Raw genomic sequence first — 21129 nt, 5'->3', positions numbered from 1 at the left:
GAGAAAACCATAATTCAAAATGACACATGCACCACAATGTTCATTGCAGCACTATTTACAATAGCCAGGACATGGAAACAATCTAAATGCCCATCGACAGATGAATGGATAAAGAAGATGTGGCACATATATACAATGGAATATTACTCAGCCATAAAAAGAAACAAAATTGGGTCATTTGTAGAGATGTGGATGGACCTAGAGACTGTCATACAGAGTGAATTTAAGTCAGAAAGAGAAAAACAGATATCATATATTAACACATATATGTGGAATCTAGAAAAATGGTACAGATGAACAAGTTTGCAAGGCAGAAATAGAGACACAGATGTAGAGAACGAATATATGGACACCAAAGGGGGAAAGCGGGGGCAGGGTGATGGTGGTGGGATGGATTGGGAGACTGGGATTGATATATATACACTAATATGTATAAAATAGATAATAAGAACCTGCTGTATATATAAATAAAAAAGATATCACAAGTAACAGCAAGAAGAAAAACTAAACAAACTCAAGACCAATATTCCTAATGAATATAGAAGGAGAAACCTAAACCAAATTTGAAAATCAAATTTAATAACATACATAAAAGATTATATACCATGACTAAGTGCAGTTTGTCCCAGGAATGCAAGGTTGAGTTAACATCTGAAAATCAAATCAATTAATAGAATGTATTGATCAATTAAAGGATATAAGACAGAGGATGTACAAAAATCATTTGACGAAATCCAACACCCATTTTTGATAAAAACTTTCAACAATCTAAAAATTTAATGGAACGTTCTCAATCTAGGAATGGAAATGGCATCTATGAAAATCTATAGCTGACTTCAGAGTTAGTGGAGAAAGACTGAATATTTTCTCACTCAGATCAGGTACCAAGCCAGGATATGAGCTCTCTCCACTTCTGTTTAACCTTGTGCTGGAAGCAAAATAACAATTACAATAACAGTAATTGTAATAATAATAAAAATGAAGGCTTTCAGATTGAAAAATGAGGAGTAGAGATTTCTGGAGCTCTCTCCACTTCTGTTTAACCTTGTGCTGGAAGCAAAATAACAATTACAATAACAGTAATTGTAATAATAATAAAAATGAAGGCTTTCAGCTTGAAAAATGAGGAGTAGAGATGTCTGTCTGCTGATGGCAGATTTATATGTTGAAAAATCTCAAGTTTGGAAAATATCTATTAGAGTAATAGGTGAGTTAAGCAAGATTGCAGGATACAGAATCAATATGTAAAAATCAATTTGATTTCTGTATTTTAGCAATAAACAATTCAAAGTGAAATTCAGTAAATTCTATTCACAAGAATGTCAGAAACAATGAAACAGGTATAATTTAACAAAATAAGTGCATTCTGCACTGAAAAGTATAAAATAGTTATGAAAATAATTTATGAAGATCTAAATAAATGGAGAGACATTCCTGTTTATGAATGAGAAAACTCAGTATTAAGATAGCTGATCACCTCAAATTGATCTGTGGATTCATTGCAACCTTTATCTAAATTGTAGTAGGCAATTTGTAGAAATTGAGAAGCTGATCCTAAAATAGATATGGCAACACAAAGGACCTTGAATAGCAAAAACCTTTTTGAGAAAGAAAAAAGTTGAAGGTCTTACATTATTGAATTTCAAAACTTAGTATAAGCTAAAGAAATCAAGGTTGTGTGGTATGAGCATAAAGATGGGAATACAGGCATACCTCATTTTAGTGCTCTGTGGTTCATTGTGCTTTGAACATACTGCATTTTTTACAAATTACCATTCTCCGTGGAGCAAGTCTTAATCAGTGACATTTTTCCAGTAGCATTTGCTCAGTTTGCATGTCTGTGTCACATTTTTTTTGTTTGTTTGTTTTTGGTTTTGTTTTGTTTTTGCAGTACACGGGCCTCTCGCTGTTGTGGCCTCTCCCGTTGCAGAGCACAGGCTTCGGATGCGCAGGCTCAGTGGCCATGGCTCATGGGCCCAGCCGCTCCGCGGCATCTGGGATCTTCCTGGACCAGGGCACGAACCCACGTCCCCTGCATTGGCAGGTGGACTCTCAACCACTGCGCCACCAGGGAAGCCCTCTGTGTCACATTTTGAGGGCTTTTGTAATACTTCAGACTTTATCACTATTTTATTTGTTATGGTGACCTGTGATCAGTGATCTTAGATGTTACTGTGATAAAAAGATCACAACTTGCGGAAGACTTAGATGATGGTTGGCATTTTTTAGCAATAAAGTATTTTTAATTAAGGTATGTACACTTTTTTAAAGACATAATGCTATTTCACATTTAATACACTACAGTATAGGGTAAGATGACTCTCATGCACTGGGAAAGCAAAAAAAATCCTGTGACTCCCTTTATTGTGGATTTTGCTTTATTATGATGGTCTGAAACTGAACCCGCAATATCTCTGAGCTATGCCTTGGAGTGGAACAAAAGTAAACCATTCCCTTAATGGTCAGTTGATTTTTTATTACAAAGTGCTGAGACTATTGTATGAGAAAAATAACACTCTTTTAAATGGTGCTGGGACAGTTGAGTATCCTTGTGCCAAATAATGAGTTTAGAACTTTACTTCATACCATGTGTAAAAATTAACTCAGATGGATCAGAGACTTAAACCTGTGTGACCACCTCTCCTACTGGTGGCGTGCAAAGAGCCACCATGGAACTCAGTGATGCTGGTGTCCTTCTCACCAGTACATTTCTGAAGGCCTTGGTGATTGGTGTGGTCTCTGTGTGTCCCCTTGGAGGAGCATAATCCTGTCTTGGTCTTCCTTTTCCTTACATAATGTATCTACTCCAGCATGTCCCTTCCTTCCCTGTCTTCCTTCCCTGACATTTCACTTTCCATCAGTGTTTCTCCAGGCTTCTAGGAGCCACCAGTTTGCACCATCCCTTTCAGTCCTTGGCAGAGTGTTAAATTCTATACCCATAGAGTATTTCTCCAAGATAATAAACTCTCTATCCCTGTATGTTGTGGCCCCTAATGAAACACTCTCAAAATCAAGCCTCCTGAATAGCCTTCTGGCTCCTACCAGTAGTTAGCTGCTAGCTAATTCTGGCAGCTCCTTTGCTGTGTAGTCCTTTTACTCTTAACAGACCCAACATGACTAGACTGACTTAACGCTGCAACTTAATCCTAGCTAGCAGTCTGAAAACTAAGAAAGGCGATATGCCAGTACTTAACAGGGAGAGGTGGGCTGCCTTCGAAGGCTTTGAGAGTTCAGAGGAGCCCAGGGAACCAGACATGTGCGCATTGACCCAGAGAAACTTGTCCATGTATCAGGTTCCAGGTTTTCCTAAGCAGACCCTGATCTTTTCGTAACAAACTTGCCTCAGTTGATCATTCATTTATCTTTGCAGTTGTCAACTCTTAACTATTAAGTTTTAATTTGATCTTAAGCTTTTTTTTTTTTTTTAACTCTGCCACTGCAGGAGACAAGGGTCTCTTTTTAAGGGCTCCTTTCCTTCATATTTAGTTTTCAATTGCTTGTTAAAGGTCGGTACCTTTTCATTATCCATCTGTAGGACCAACACAACTAGTGATAGCTAATCAATTCTATTGCCTTTGTATACATTATTGCTCTGCACTTTCAAATACCTGAATCATTGCATTGGCCTGGGTGTTCTGTATGGAAGCATTCTCCCAAGTGAACCCCTGGTGAAATGTAATGATTGGGGTACTGAATTGTGTCAGGGACTATTGATGCCTCACCTACCACCGAGATTGGGATCCTTATTGTAAGGCTTACAGTAAGTGATCCATTCCCCAAACCTAGAAGGATCTGAACCAAAATACTGTACCTTTTTTAAGCATTTTTTTTTTTTTTTTTTTTTTTTTGCGGTATGTGGGCCTCTCACTGCTGTGGCCTCTCCCGTTGAGGAGCACAGGCTCCGGATGCGCAGGCTCAGCAGCCATGGCTCATGGGCCCAGCTGCTCTGTGGCACGTGGGAGCCTTCCGGACCGGGGCACGAACCCGCATCCCCTGCATCGGCAGGCGGACTCTCAACCACTGCGCCACCAGGGAAGCCCCAAAATACTGTACTTTTTTACCTGACACTCAAAACAAGGAATCTCATTATTCATAGCAGATCATTATTGTTTCCAAACAGGTTTAGTTTTGAGTAAAATGGAGAAACCATGGGGTTTATTTTCTTTCTGTAAAGCTATTTGAAATTTAGAATCTCCCCTCCCCTCACCGCATATACCTACAAACCAGCAAACTAATCAACCAACAAACAAAGTAATTATAAAGAAAAAGGAATTGGAAAGAAAATAAATGGTGAATATTAGAGTCAGAATTGGGAAAGTAAAATTTGTGGCTACTTATCACAAAGATAAAAAGAGAAATGTTTGATCTTTTAATAATCTCGTGGGTGTGGCAAGAAGGGGGGGAATAGAGAGAAGCCCCAAATTAATTTTTTCTACCCCAAATGTTGGTCAAGTATGACACCTAGAGGCCATACAAACAGAATTCCTTTGGGTGATTTTTTTTTTTATAAGGCAAGATGCATTTAGGTAGAGAAATTTATTTAAAGTTGTTATTTCAAAGTGGATATTCTTAGATACTTCCCTATGTAGCTGTGAATAACTTTGTATATATTCCTTCATTTACTCATTGTTTTTCTTCATAAAAACTGATGATATTAAAAGTTTCCCTCTCTGTCAAGTAAATGAATTTTTGATGATTGACTTTAAATGCTGGTACTAATCCCTACAAGTCATTGTCTGTATGTCTTTTGGGTCTTCGAGTACGGTTATATGCTTATGTTCTAATAAAAGAGATAACACATGTGTAGATCTGTACACACCCACCCTCTCTGGAGTTTGGAAACAATAGCAAAAATAATAAAGACAGGTAAAAGGACAACACATGAGAAGCGATAGGTTCAGAATTATTTCTAAATATTAAAAAACATACATGCTTTGCATTTTTCATCCATTGGTTTGGAAACTTTTATATATCCCTGGTTCATTAATACTTGAACATTTATTTATGAAAAATGATGAACGATTTACTTCATGGCAGGCTGTACAGATGGTCAATTTAATCTGCATCTTTGGGACTTCTCATGACTAAATTTTGACATCATGTCGTTAAACATTTGTGTATTATTTATGTCATATGCTAGAAAACAAAGACTGCTATGTCTTGCTATCTCTTGTAATCTATCAGTTTTATTGATAGGATTTATCTGACTGGACACTATAGCTTTCACAAAGGAGCATGTATCTGAAAATATATATCATTTCTGTGTCCTCAGAGACCCATACATTTTTGTCCTCAAGTGCAATAATGACATTGTTATAGAACAGATGTGTGGCATTGGCGGAGACAAATGTTTATATGACTTAGTTTCTGTAACCTTGTCCAGTGGTATCTTTATTACTAATTGTACATGTGTATGTATCTAGAGTGATTTTTTTATTAACTCTTTTAAAATTTTTTAAAAACTTTTAAATTGAAATATAGTTGATTTACATTGTTTTGGGTGTACAGCAAAGTGAATCAGTCATACACATATGTATATATCTTTTTCAAATTCTTTTCCAATATAGGTTATTACAAGATATTGAATATAGTTCCCATTACTGTATAGTCAGCCCTTCTTTATCTATTTTATATAAAGTATTATATATTTATCTATTTTATCTATTTTTATCTATTTTATATAAAGTATTTATTTTATATAAAGTATAATCCCAAATTCCTAATTTATCCCTCTCCACCTTTCCCCTTTGGTAACCATAAGTTTCTGTGTCTGTGAGTCTGTTTCTGTTTTATAAATAAGTTCATTTGTATCATTTTTTTAGATTCCACATATAAGTGGTATCTTATTTGTCTTTGTCTGACTTCACTTAGTATGATAATCTCTAGGTCCATCCATGTTGCTGCAAATGGCATTATTTCATTTGATTTTATGGCTGAGTAATATTATTTGGAGTGATCTTTAAGCCTTGTATAAATTGAAAGTAAAAGAAGGAAACCAATTGTTGGCTAGTTTCAGACACTACAGCAGAACAGTAACCCTAGTTGTGAAATGGTCCCTGGTTGTTTTATATAATGCTTGAAGTTCTAGCTATGATGTTTAAACTCTTGACCAGTTGAGTAATTATTACACAACTATGGATAAATATAAAAATCAGAAATTTAAATTTTCTTTTGATATTAAGCTATTAGGTATAGCATCTGATGGCTTTTCAAAGGGCTAAGTAATTATCCTGCACATCAAATTGTACTAGCTTGACTCCTTAGATTCTCTGTCTTCTGTTATTTAATGAGTTTCTACTTGGTGGATTGATCTGGGACTTCCCAAGAATGCTTAGAATGGGCTGATTAACAGAGTACTTCATTTTAAATGCTCTCTGTGCCCGAATTAGATGGTTTTAGGGTTTAGCACCCTAACAGTAGCTGAGAAATAAAAACAAACAGGATAGGAAAACACTGCCATTGTAGAGTGGTATTACAGCCTGTTCCCTAAGAAGACAGACCCAAGGAAGCCATACAATTCCTATTTTCTATTTTCTTCTTCGGTGTAACTGTTGAAACAAGTGCTCGTTCAGGGAGCCACACATAAGTTGGAATCAGGCTTTTTTGTATCCCTTATCAACCTGTAATCTTTTGATTGTTGCCTATTTTTCACCAGTGAAGAAACAGTAATCCACGCTAGTTTTTCTCTCCTAATCACAGACTCACAGAGCTAGGGCTCTCTGAGCTGTTAATTCCCTCTTAGAGGCCTAACAGAGTGGAAAGTAAATAAGGACCAAATTTGCAACCTTCAACATTGCTAATTTCCTCTGATGTCAGAATACTTAAATAGGCAGGAACTGGGAATTATTTGATCAAAACCTGCTTTTAATCTAATGCATGCAGCAGGGCTGTGTCTGGAATGATCTGCAAAACGACAGGAGTCCCAAGAGAGCTTTATGGAAGGTTTCCTCTTTCAGAAACAGTAGGTTCCTCATTTTAAACTCTTGGGTTGGCTGTGCTGATGGAGCAAATTCATAGAGTAGTTTTCCTGCTTTTTAAATTTTATTTTATTTGGCCAGCTATTGCTGACCGGATGTGAATAGTTTTCTTTGGCTTTCTTTTTGCCCAGTTTTTAATTGGCTAAATGCCTTGATATCATTTTAGTTTTACTAGGAAATGAATTAGTAAAGGGTTAGTATTGGGGAGAAGAGAGAAAGAGAAAGGGCAAAGCATTGTCTGACTTCACACACATTCCTTTATTAAACACAAAGAACAAAAGGCCGAAGCACATTAGATTATATAGATTATAAAGGCATTTTTCTACAGTATCTGTTAAGAGACATTAGTGTCAAGGATTTTTAAGTAAATAATTTACTAATTTGGAGATACACAAATAAAGGAAACTCACTTTGTTCTTTAATTTTACTCAGAACTGTGTGGATCCTTAAAGGTAGCATATTTTTGACAGAGCGTAGATAAAGGGATAGCACTTTTATTAACTTCATAGGTGAAATATAATTTCATGATTAGTTTTTGTAAAATGTTATCCATCTTATTAGATATCATTGTGGATACTTATTAATACTAATTCAGTTTTAAAGGCTGTTAAAAGACAGTGTACTTTGATTTGTAACCGTAGATCAATACTACTTATATTTTTATTGGGAATAGATTTCTTTAAGTTAAAAAGGAAAGATTTAAAAAAGAGTTTAAGTGCCTTTCAACAGCAAGTAAACATCTCTGCAGTTTTCCTGTTTTTCACATCTGATCATAAATACTGCTCCCCACATAAAGTAATTCAGAAGCCACGGCTTAAAAATAAATGATAAACTCTGATGCTTTGCGTAAATAAATATATGCTAAGAAGAACATGCCACTAGAGCTAGCATTTGACTCCTTGGGTGATGATGAATTTCAGAGCCTGTTATTTGTCATGCGGAAGCCTGTCGGGTGATGATTCTTTTTAGTGGTGTATCCGTCCAAACATATTTCACCGCGCCATGTGCACTGGAGTTCTCTGGCGGGTGTGCTGGCTGTGGGTGCCCCCGCTCCCGTTCGCTCGCCTTCTTTCTTGCCCTGGCTCTCTCGCCTCCCCCTGCCTGCGGCTCCCTCGGTGCTCCTGTCGGCTCACGCCCCCCTCCTCTGTCTCCAGCTGGCAGCGGCGGGGGCTGCGCTGCCTCCCGGACCTCGGGACCTGCTCCGTCAGCTGGGGCCCCCTGCGGACGGCTGCCTCCCTCGCCTGTAGGACCTGCCACTCTGCGCGGAATGGCAGCGGCAGCAGCATCCCCGCCAGTGGCGGTGGCGGCGGCAGCCACGGCCACCGCAGAAGCTATTGTTCCCTGGTGTTAAACGCGCTTTCCCTCCTTTTCATCTGACAAGAACAATAGCGGGGAGAGCTTTGCGTTCTGTACTTGGGAAGACATTCCGAGAGCAAAGGAACATTCCCTGCCAACCGCGTCCCGGACCTGGACCCTGGAGCGGCTGCGGGCGGCATGGGGCTGCAAGCGAGGCGCACGACGTCCCGGAGCCCCGACGCTGCGGGCCCGCGCCCGGCCGTCCTGCCGCTGCTGCTGCCGCTGCTGCTGTGCCTGGGCGCCTGTGGGGCTGCGGCGCCGGGCGCGGCGGAGGCACCCACCCTCTATCTGTGGAAGACCGGTAAGTGGGACGGAGTTACCCCTGCTTCCCATCTTCCCATCTGGGTCCACATTACGAAACTGCTGGGCTTCAGGAGGGACCCCTGTGCTTCTGATGACCGGGGGGTACTGGGACCCTAAGGTAAAAAAGTACAATTCTTAGGAAGCAAATTAGGTCATGGCCGATGCTGTTAGAAAGAAAAACCTAACAACTAAAAAGCATTAGTGAGTCACTGGACTATTTCTTTCACAGCTCCGTAGTTAATGAGGGCAACCAACGTTGCGCTTTCGTAATTACGTGCAATATTTTTAACCTCTGCGTTCTCATTCTACTAGGACTTTCTTAAATATATTTCTAGCAAAGAGCAAGCAAACATTTTAACTCCGGTCTTTATTCTGTGTTTAGGCAAACAGTTCACTCTGTGCCATGATATATATGGATATAGAGTTACATTTAAGGTACAGCTTATGTGGGACACGTGGAAACAAGCCAAGTGAGGGCAGTTCTGACAGTTGAAGGCAAACGGGGCTGCAGTGAGCTGACTGAGACCTTGTGCATCTCGATTCTTAATGAGCGAATTGAGGGATTTTTAAAGTGTGCAATTGTTAGGATGTTTAGGTTTTAACTTCTCCTGCCTTGAAAAAGTTTTTGCTTTGTTTTCAACCAGCCAACAAAAGCAGCAACTAATTGTCCCTCAGAATCTCCCAGCGAAGTGCTGACTAGAGGTCCTGGTGTGAGGCAGTGACAGGCAGGAAAACAATACCAAATGAGGAATTACCACTCCCTCTCCTGAGGCTCCTTTCTCCTCTAAAGGACACTGAGAATTCTTCAGCAGACCTGAAACTTCGGGTTTATAAGAAGAAAGTGGGAAACACTATTCTTACTGCTTAGTGCTAGGAATGAATTAAGAGTTTCTTGGCAATGACTAGACATTACGAGAAGGATGCAGTAGACAGGAGGGAAAGTATATATTGGTCATGGGATCACAAACAAGTTACAGTGAGTGTGTCTCTTTCCTGGCTTCAGCTGTCTGTAGTCCCCCATGCAGAGACAGATCAGTCTACTCTACAATTACACTGATAGCCTGAATTTTTAAAGAAGTTGCATCTATCTAACAACTTAGTGAGGAGATTGAATAGAAACTTATTTAAAGCCAGAGTATAGAATTTGCCTCAGAATCTTGCATGAAATAACACACATAAACACACGTTTAGAAAAGCCATTTGGATGGTAGTGTTAGCCATTCTTGTTACCACTTGCAGTTTAAAGATCAGTTGATTAGGGGATGCAGATGAAATCAAATTGATTTTTTCAATTTAAAATAAAGAAGATCTCTAATTTAGCTGAAGCCATGGTTTTAATTTTCAGAAGCTCAGTCATAACAAACACTAGTCAAACTATAATTTACCATTAAATGGTGTTATTTGGATGCTCGGTAAGAGCTTCTCAAGTAAGTAAGTGTTGGACAAAACAGTACTTGCCCTGTTGAAATTTGTACTGTTAAAGTAACAAGAGCCAAGCAGTAATTCAGATCAAAGAAGAGGCTAGGCAACGTTCACTGTGCAGCATCTGAGGTGCCAATACATGTCAATATAAATGTCATGGTGGCAACTTAAGCCAATAAACAGTTTAAGATAGTGGAAAGCTCTCAGAAGCAAGGATATGGAGACCTTGGTTCCAGTGCCAGTTCCAGCTCTTGCTAGCTCTAGGAATGTTGGCATGTCACTTAACTTTTGACCCCCAGTTTATTCAGCTGCCTGTAAATGGGACCTTCTCCTGACTATTCGTAGTATTATGAAGATCAAATGAGTGAGTGATGAGAAAGTAATCTGTAAACTTCAAAGTTATGTGCATGTACAAATGTAGTATGATGAGAAGAATGTAATCTCTTTGATGGTGAGCCTTGGTTTGGTGAAAAAAATGGTGAATTAGGAGAACAAAATAATGACCTCTTTATTCTTTTCCAGAGGGAAAGGAGACTTCACCATATCTATAAAGGAACTGAGAATAGTTATTGGAGGAAATAGGGAATATTTAAAGGAGAGGAATACACTGTAAATGAAGATATAGGGATGACAGAATCATAAGTGTTCCTCATTTGATGAAAATAAAGAGGCAGGCAGTGATTTGAGGGAGAAAATGAGGTGAAACACTCCAAGATTCTAGTGGGATAAGCTTGGTCTTGGTAGAGCAGATTATCTGGAATCACATTATTGGTGAGATCATTGAGTTAAAGTGATGTAGTGAAAGGTACACTGGATGAGGAGCTAAGAGAGGAACTGTAACACTGTGTGTGTCACTAACGAGCTTTAGAATGTTAGCTAGGTCACTTAACTACTTTAGCTCCTGGTTTCCTATTTTGTGATATTCATTGGTTAGAAAAGATGATACCTAAAGGCCTTTTCAGCCCTAAAGTATGTGCACATATGCACATACATACACCATAAACATACATGTATGCATCTATACACATACATAGTATATTAACGTATATATACATATATATGTACATAATATATATGAACGTTGAATGTGTAAGGTATATTGTATGAATGTTTCATTAAGTCAGTCACAACAAAGAGTTGTTGAGGACTCACTGTGTGAATTATTTGAAGTCATTGTGGTAGAGGCTGGCTAGGGTTTTGTTGTCCCTGCCCCCAAGAAAGTTACAGTTAAACAATACACAACAATTACAACATGGTATACCATACTCATGAACAAAACACTGTGAGAGCAGAGACGCTGTGTAGCTGATAGAGAGAAAAAATAAAAAGACAAGGCATGACAATATTCCTAGGTCTTAGAAGTACTGCAGCGCAAGCCCAGAATATGTGGTGGGAATGAAGGGATGTAGTGCTAATGAGATGAGTTGGGCCAGATTGTAAGAAAACCTTCACACTATGGTAAAGATGTTAGAGTGCAACCTATAAGCAGGTGGAAGCCATTATAACCTTAGAGCAGAGGATTGATATATTCTTCACCCAGAAGGGAGAAAGGTAAGTTAAGAGGCCGGGAGGTCAGTGAGGAGAGGGACTGAGAGACAAAGGGGAACAAACCACTTACAGTGAAGGATGAGTAGAGGAGGGCTGGGGGCACACGGCAGAAGTGTTAGCTCAGGTTTGGAGTGGAGGGGACACAGTGTCTGCCAAGGAGAGGTGGAAGTAATGCTATCTGCATCATGTCTGCACACAGTTACTTGATTGAGACAGAGGATATGAAAGAAGGAAGAACAGTGTTCTTGTGGTTGGGGAAGAAAGAATACCAGTTTAATTCTCAGTAGCAGATATACTGAACTTGAGGTAGCAGTAATTCAGTCAGCTAATAGAGGAATTAGTGAATGGGTGAGCAGTTTAGGAGAAAGTGTTAGGCCGAAGGTATAGGCTTGGAACTCAATACATATATAATATTTCAAGGCATGGTATTGGGAGGGATCATTAAAACAACAAAAATATTGAAAAGAGGGGCCAGAATACTTCACAGAGAATATTGAGATTTAAGAGTCAGTATGGGAGAGAAACTAGTGAAAGAGCCTGAGAAAGTATCAGAACAGGTCCAGAGAAAATGCCAGTAGTGCTAAATGAAGAAGATATCTTATGAAGGGGATGGGGGCAAAAAGTATAAAACATTTCCAAGAGTCTGGAAAGGGGTTATGAAATATTTCAGAAAAGATCAAGTAAGAGGAGGAACTGGTAAGATAATTAACACTGTTTTGGGAAAAGACATTTTCAGTAGAGTGATAGAGCTAGAAACTTAGTTGAATAATAAACCAGATAGTGGAGAAGTTATAGTATTGATAAAATGAATAAGCAAGTGGTATTTAAGTCCTTCTACTACACTGTTGTCTTTCAACAGAGAAAAAAACAAAATATAAGAGATTAAAGTATAAAAGTTAATGTTTCAACAGTTTTGTGCCATAGTCATTTGAAAGGTAACTTTGAATACTTGAAAAATATATTTCATACCTGCAGAGTTAAAGCACTTATATTATTGGAAGATGAATAATTACTGTTACTGGTGAGTGTTAGACAGTTTTCCACTTTTTAATATTCTTGAATATGGAATTGTTTCAATAATAATTATGGCTAATTATATTCACCTAGCAATTCCAAATGAAGTGCATTGAACAAAATGTGATTGAAACATGAGTCAGACAGAAGACAGTGAATACAACCAACTTTTATCAACTTATGCCATAGAGATATATTTTCAAAAGGTCTTAATGAAGTAGTTGAATTTATTTTTATTTTTTTTTTTTGAATTTATTGTTATAATAATGAAATTACACTAAAATCCAAGAAAGATACACAGTAGCCATTTTTTCAGCATCAGGTGATGAGGGTATTTACAGTTGAGTTTTGTCTTAAGGAAATTACTTCTCACATTAAACACTTTTGACCAGGGTTCATGCATTGCGAGACAGTGCTGTTGACAGTCACTGTGTCCTTTACATAGTTAATTGCACATAAAATAATACTTTGTTTACTCAGTTTAAAATAAAAACAAGTGTTTTCTTTTTCTTTCATGTACTTATACGAATATAAAATATTCTGCAATGTACATGGAAACATATCCATCCTAATCCTGCCATTCATTAAATAACAAAGGAGAGAGGGGTGTTGTACCAGGTAGTAGTAACATAAGGGTGGCATTATCCTTAAAAAAGTGTTTTGCATTTCAGTTGTGCTTACAATTTGTCTTAATTTGGAATGTGACACAGGTTGCTCATTAAATGAAGAATAGAGATGGAGCAGAGATAGGGATGGACAGAGTGTGGGTGTCAGTGTCAATCTAGAACATGGATTGAAATATTTTATCCATGGGACCTATGAAATTATTTCATCTCCCTGAATCTTTTTCTTTCATCTCCAGTATGGATAAATATTATGTATTCTGTAGGGGTTTTCTGAGGATTAAATATGGTAACATATGTATATATTAGTAGAGTGCTTGAACGTATTAGGACTTCAATAAATGGTAGGTTATATTATTGCTATTATTCTCTTATATAATAGAATGGTTACTTAATTTTATGACCTGGAACAAGGCTAGTAACTTCAGCTTTCTCTAAAGCATCTTTTCTTGTAAATGCACTAGAAATTACAAATTGATCTAGTTACAGGGCTACATATTCCCACAAGTTATAAGGGAGGCAGCATTGTGGAATGGAAGGAACGTGGACTTGGGGATCACTATTTAAATTTTGCCTCTACCTGACTGGTCAAGTTACTTAAACTCTCTGATTTTGTTTTCTCACCTTAGAATGGTGACACAAGTTCTGAAGTGAGAGGGTATTTGTGAAGTTTTAACAGGTAGTAAATAGAAAGGGTCTAGCACAGTACCTTAAATATAGTAAATATTAAAAAAAATTAGTTCTCTCCCCATTCTTTACCTTTTCCTCTCCTAAAAATGACATATCTTGAAGGAATTTTAATGATCCAATACATTTATCTGTTTTCTCCAACTAAGGGACACCAGGACAAACAAAACAAGTCTAGAAAGAGATGTTATTTTACTGTAGGCTTGTCTTTTCTTATTAGTTTGGCACTTATATGTAGACAGCATGGATCACAGACCATCAAAATATTTCGAGCACAAATTCAGGGTGAATTATATAAATAGATATTTTTGTACTTCATTTTGTTTAGTGTCTCGGGACTTCTCGGGAACCTGAAATTTCACATTCTTGCAGTTAACATTGTCACCAGTGCCTTCCAAATTAAATATTTTCACAGTAGAACTGTTTGTGGTTTCTGATTTGTTTAACATCTTAGGTGATTATTTAAATAAATAAATAAACAAACTACAGTTTATGTCTTGTTTTCCTACCCTTCTTTCTTAGTATACATAGCACAGTTAGTACTCAGAATTCATTAAGAGCTTATTGGTTATTTGGTCCAAAAAGTCAAGTGCTCAGGTGGTTTTATGAAGCTTTAATAGCTCAGTGGACTGTGGTAACAGGGGTCACTCCTTATGCAAATTATAGGTAGCTGCCTGGTTTGCAAAATAATGAAGGCCCCAGTCAGGACTGGCATTAAGAGTGCTGTAGAGCATCACATACCCAGGTCTCTTCCTACCTTTTATTGTTATATAAAGAACTGGTGGTGGGATGAGATGCTGACGTTCTGATTAGGTTATTGGAGAAGTGTGATATGCTTTGGATCCTTTTAGGAGGAAATGAAGCCTCTTAGCCTCTGATTTAAGTTCGAATGGTGACACTGGACAGTGGATCTCTCTGGGAAGCAGAGAGTGGAAGCCTCTAGGCTTCCTAATATGAAGGCACATTAGAGTGGCCCTTAATGACAGAAGCCCTGGGGAAGTGGCATCCAGGAAAACATATCTTTCCTATCACAAGAACATCAGAGAGTGTGAGTTAGAGGTTCCAGTGGGTCATAAGGTAGAGATTTTTTCTGATTTCCTTCATCAGAACTTTACACTTGACACTTTAGAATGCATTAAAATGATGAAGAAAATACAGGCATTTGCATTTAATCCCCAGGTACCGAAGCAGCAAGAAAAGTACTTCTATTTGGAGGAAGAGACACAACAATTAAAAACAAACCGATAAGGAAAGAGTGGGGGAAACCTGGTAGTAATTAAAACAGTTGATGCCAAAAGTAATTATTGCTTCCAGTATGTCATTGGACCTAACCAAAAGGATGTCCTCTCATCTTCCAGAAGAACTAGTGAGCTAATTGGTGTTTTGCATAATTTACCATGTGAAATCATAATATTTGGGATATCATTTTTACTGATTCTATATTATTGTATCAAAGTTACACTATGAGAAAAGAAATGAAATGGGGCAGATGGGGGAAAATCACAATTACACTCCTTTATAAGGATAATAATTTTCAAATGGCACATGTAATAAATTTCAGTGGGGCTCGTGTTCCAGGAGCCATCAGAGAGAGATGGTCCACATAGAGTGACATCAGTAAATTCAGGAGAAGCTATGCATGACTGCTAAAACTTGAAAAGAAAGTAAGACAAGAAAGTAAGACATTATAAGAGAGCGCAACAAAACAAGGAGAGAAAAAAATGGGCAAATCATCTGCATTCCTTTAAAGATTATTTTTAATAGGCTTTATTTTTGAGCAATTTTAGGTTTATAAAAAATTAAGCAAAAAGTACAGAGTTCCCATGTACCGCTTCATTCTCTCCCCAATTCTCCCTATTATTAACGTCTTACATTAGTGTGGTACATTTATTACAACTGATGAGCCAATATTGATACATCATTATTAATTAAAGTCCGTAGTTTATATTAAGGTTCAGTTTATATTAGGATTCACTCTAATGTACATTGGGTGGTTTTGGACAAATACATAGTGACATATATCCACCAATACATGTGTCGACCTTTACGGTGCCATACAAAGTAGTTTCACTGCCCTAAAAATCCTCTGTGCTTCATCTGTTCATCCCTACATCTCTCCCTTTCTCCCGCCAAATCTCTGGTAACCACTAATCTTTTTATTGTCTCCATACTTGTGCTTTTTGAGAATGTCATACAGTTGGAATCATACAGTATGTAGCTTTTTCACATTGGCTTCGTTCTCACTCAGTAATGTGCATTTAAGTTCCTCCATGTATTTTCATGGCTTGATAGCTCATTTATTTTTATCACTGAATAATATTCCATTGTATGAATGTAGCACAGTTTATCCATTTACCTACTGAAGGACGTCTGGTTGCTTCCAAGTTTTGGCAATTGTGAATAAAGCTGCTATAAACATTCATGTGCAGGTTTTCGTGTGGACCTATGTTTTCAGCTCTTTTGGGTAAATGCCAAGGAGTGTGATCGCTGGATCATATGGTAAGAGTATGTTTAGTTTGTAAGGAATTGCCAAACCGTCTTGCAAACTGTACCATTTTGTGTTCCTGCCAGCAATGAGTGAAAATTCCTATAGCTCTACATCCTTGCTAGTGTTGTCGTGTTTTGAATTTCAGCTGTTTTAATAGGCATGCAGTTTTATTTTGTTGTTTTAATTTGCTATTCCCTAGTGACATACGATATTGAGCATCATCTTTTCATCTGCTTATTTGTCATCTGTATGCCTTCTCTGGTAGGGGATCTGCATCCTTTTCATCATATAAATAAGAGTAGTAAGAGCCAGTAGAACTCTTTTGTGACAGAGTTCAAAGTCTCAATGCAGCCTGTGCTGCACATACTCCACCTCTTGTTGTTCTGTTGATGTGACCCACAGTAAGCACATTCGTTTATATAAAGAGAAAACACACACGGGAATTAAGTAAAGAATAAATGGAGATGGGTGTACACTCGGTCTAGTTTGTTCTACCTTGAGGGAAAACCCTTGGGAGAGAGTTTGGAAGTGATGAACAGTACCTTGAAAGGGAAGAAAATGAACTGATATATTAAAGGTTAAATTGGACCTGCAAGCTTGTGAGATTTTCAAGTACACTATGAATGTGCTGTATCTCTAGCTGCCTCTGGTCTGGTTAATAAATCACGTACATAGCTACATATTCACTTTTCCTTGTTCTTGCATGGAGGAAGACATGGGCTGGCAGAAAGTCAAGGTGCAATATCCTTCTGAACTTCTGGGAAACAGTGGAGGTCCACTATTCTGAACCTCTGGTAAATTGACCTGGGAACCAAGTTGTCAAGGCAGCCTGCTATTCAGATTGCTCCCACAGAACTTGCTATGAACACAAAGTGCTGAGTACCCCCAAAATGGGGATAGTAAGACAATGACTTAGAAGTGGATAGTTTGTGTGCATGGGGGTAGAAATATAGCACACGATGTTGCTCTATTGAGAGAGCTTGATAGAAAATCAGTTTTCCCTGGCAAATGTATCAGGCACAGGCATGGATTATGTGGTTGCAATAATTTAACTTACGGTATATGGCCAATGCAAGGCTTTCTAATGGTGCCACACAGTCTGGATAAAAAGTTATCCCTTGGATTATTATAGCAGTAATAGACTATTCTGAGTATTGTAGGTGGATATGTTTGCAAGTATGTTCTATAATGTGCCTGCTAGAGAGTGGCATCAGAGCACAGATAGTGCCTCTTTGAGTTCCATATTTAAAGATAATTTTGGTCTTCTCTACCAAAATCAGAGAGTGCAACTGTAAATGTCAGTGGGACCCGCTGTATTCCGGTACTTCCCCTTCACGGTGAGAGTGCGTGCAGAGAATTGAACCTATAGCTTGAAATGAAAGAGACACTGATTGCTCAGGAGTTAAATAAATATATATTTGTATGCATTTGCGTGCGTATGTAATAAATAAAAGGCGATGTTCAAGAAGAGACTTTTGAGCCAAACATGAATCTTGACCTAATTTTATAATTTTTTAAGAATGTGATCTCTAATCTCTCTGTGTCTCATGTTCCTTAGACATACCATAGGTAAGATGTTAGTACCTACCTCTTCAGGTTATTTTAAAGATAACTTGAGAGAAACCTGTAAAGTACTTAGATGATGCCTGGCACACATCAGTGCTCGTAAATGTCCTCTCTTACTTGGTGTGATCCTGGTGTGAGCTGTGAATGCCTTCTTTCTGGGATGGAGTTTGTTTCCTGGATCTGTCTGGGTCCTTTCCTTCGTTTTGATTCTTCTTTCTTCTTGGATCTGCATTTGCATCTCAAGCTTCTCTGCAACTGACGTTGCTCTGCTTTCTACCTGCTGTCAGAGCCACCAGCATAGTTGCAAAGCCCTTAGCTTTGCTGTTTGCAGAGTTGTTCAAAGTAGTTTTAAAACAGACATTCTGCCTTAGTGTTTCATTCTTACTTGTGATGGTGCATATCTTTGCCATGCAAGGAATGCTGGAGGTGTGACTCTTTAAGTGGGACGATGTGTTCCAAAATTCCTTTGTGTGGAAACACCTAAGAATGTTCTTGGCAAGATTTTCCTGGTCTGTGATGCTGAGTGAAAGGGTGTAGGGAATGTACAGTGAATGCTGAAGCTTCCTCTCTCAAAGTCCTCTTTCCTCTCCTATAGAATGTTTTCTATTTCTCTCTCTCCCTCCCTCCCTCTGTATGTAAATGAACGTGCACATGTCATGTATATGCTCTGTATATGTACACGCACATCTCATATATAAAAATATCCTACTTACACACCTCAATATATGTGGTTCAGAGTCTTTTGAAGGAAATTAAAATGTTTCTCAACTTGGAGGAGAGATGATTATTCAACATTTTAATGCCCATTACAACTCATTTATCTGTATATTCTCTAAAATGTTCTAGCATTTATAAAATTATGGTAGAATTACAATAACAATATAAGACACCATTACAAGCATACATATACATGCATCCACACCTAGGTACATAACTGCATACAGCATACATGCACATGCAAATAGCACAGTTATTTATGGTTAAATGACTACGCAGAACTTCACAATTTATCTGGTATTGTGGAAATTTTTATACCTCCTCACATGTGTTTTATACCTGGTATTTATAGAGGTGAGTTTTAAAAATGTGTGCAATTACTAATACTTTTCACTAAAATATTAATTATACAAAATTTATGTTAAAATTTTATTTTAGAAAATTTTATGCCAATACAGCATTCATCAAGAGCCTAGTCATATAAAAGATCTTATTATACAAGTCCTTGCATTACCTCCCACTAACTTACAGCTTTTATTTTAAGATCCTTTTTATGTCTAACCATCTTTCTGTGTTTGATCCTCTGGTGTCTGAACAGTCTTCAAACTGCAGTCCCTGCACAAATTTCCAAGAAGTACTTCTAACAGCACTGCCTGCCAGCATGTCCGAGAACATCATTTATATAAAATATTAACTTGTAAATAGTTTACATTGATTGTGATATCATTAAGGCAGTACAGATAACAGACCCAGGTAGAATGATCTGGATTAACTATTGCTTTATTCTGTATGTGTGTGTAAATAATATATACGTTATATCCAATGTATTTTTTTCTATGGGAAATATAGTTTACTCAGAGCCACTACATCATGCAACTTCAGGGACTCCAGTCACAGTAAAAAAAAAAAAAAAAAATTGGGTAACCTTTTTCTTCATCAGTTTGTATCGATCAGTTTCAATTAAGTAAAACTGGCAAGTGCTTAATGCCTGTTTTATGTCAAGCTAGGTGCTGGGGGCAAACATAACCAGCACATGGACCCATCCCTTCTGAAGTCCCCTATCATGGGTAAATAAGTAATTATTGGTTAGTGAACTTATTACAAAAACAGAAGCCTATATAGATAGATGTAGATTGAGAAGGGGGTGATTATCTTGCAGAAGGAGACAGGGAAGGGAAGATTTCATAAGACACAAGTTTGAAAAATAAACCGTTTACAAAAGGAACAAAGGCTCTAGAGAGACAGAATTCCAGGCACAGAGGAACAGTTGTGAAGAAATTAAATGACATGCGTGTCCAGGGGCAGCGAGAAGTTCTGAGGCACGAGGAGCAAGCAGGGAGTGAGCTGGGTGTGTCTGGAGAAGGGCGTGTGTGGACTAGCGTGAGCAGGCCGTCCTACGGAGCTTAGCCTTTGTTAGCTGTTGTTTGACTTACGGAAACTAGGAGCCTAACTCTTATTTGGATGGATAAAATATTACTAAGAATAAAAGAATATTTTTGCAAATATGAAGCCATATGTGAATTTACGAATTTTAGCAGATTGTTGATTGTATAAGTAAATCGTTAAGTAAACTGTTCTCCTTGCAAACTTTCTATGAGCAATGCTGTCTTTAAGTAATGCTGATTAAAGACAGTTATTTCAAGAGTGGAGACCCTTTCAGGTTTATATATAAGGGTGATTTGATATTTTTTCCTCTACACTTTTGATTAGACCAATGTTGAAATGAGTAAACCTGAAATCTATGTACTATTTCTCTGGTGGGGTCAGTAACAGAGAATATAAATGAGTGAAGTGGACCAGCCATAGGGTAAAGGCTGGTTGAACTCACTCTTCTCTATGGGGACTTGGTTAATTAAAGAAGCTGTGCCATTCCTCACCCTGCTGAGGGTGTGTTATTTGCCATAATTTAGAGATGGGGTTCCATTAAAAAAAAACTCTCAGGGCTTCCCTGGTGGCGCAGTGGTTGAGAATCTGCCTGCTAATGCAGGGGACACGGGTTTGAGCCCCAGTCTGGGAGGATCCCACATGCCGCGGAGCAACTAGGCTCGTGAGCCACAATTACTGAGCCTGCGCGTCTGGAGCCTGTGCTCCACAGCAAGAGAGGCCATGATAGTGAGAGGCCCGCACACTGCGATGAAGAGTGGCCCCCACTTGCCACAACTAGAGAAAGCCCTCGCACAGAAACGAAGACCCAGCACAGCAAAAATAAATAAACAAACTCCTACCCCCAACATCTAAAAAAAAAAAAAAAAATCTCATAAGGGACAACATTGTCTGCCAAATACAGTGTCTAGTGAGCTAGAGTTGGATTATGGGGTAGTAGTTCACAACCTTTGCTTGACCATCATATCAGGTCTTTAAAAATCTGAAGCTTAAATATAGGATGGAAAAGATAAGTTAAAAATACTTTTTTGAGTTTGAGAGAATG

The 21129-nt window shown here is 38.1% G+C and overlaps 1 protein-coding gene across 1 annotated transcript in view; it reads left to right on the top strand.

The window, feature by feature from the left end:
• Positions 1–8190: 8190 nt before the first annotated feature.
• Positions 8191–21129, top strand: part of THSD7A (thrombospondin type 1 domain containing 7A) — a 456679-nt gene continuing 443740 nt past the window's right edge. Inside the window, exon 1 of the mRNA XM_032643093.1 lies at positions 8191–8634. Within this exon, the coding sequence (XP_032498984.1) occupies positions 8472–8634 (163 nt within the window). The 5' untranslated portion in view covers positions 8191–8471. The remainder of the gene's footprint in view (positions 8635–21129) is intronic.

The sequence above is a fragment of the Phocoena sinus genome, chromosome 9, assembly GCF_008692025.1.
Source record: "Phocoena sinus isolate mPhoSin1 chromosome 9, mPhoSin1.pri, whole genome shotgun sequence".
NCBI lineage: Eukaryota > Metazoa > Chordata > Mammalia > Artiodactyla > Phocoenidae > Phocoena > Phocoena sinus.
Note: the sequence above shows the minus strand (reverse complement) of the source record. Positions and strands in the feature narration are given on the sequence as shown.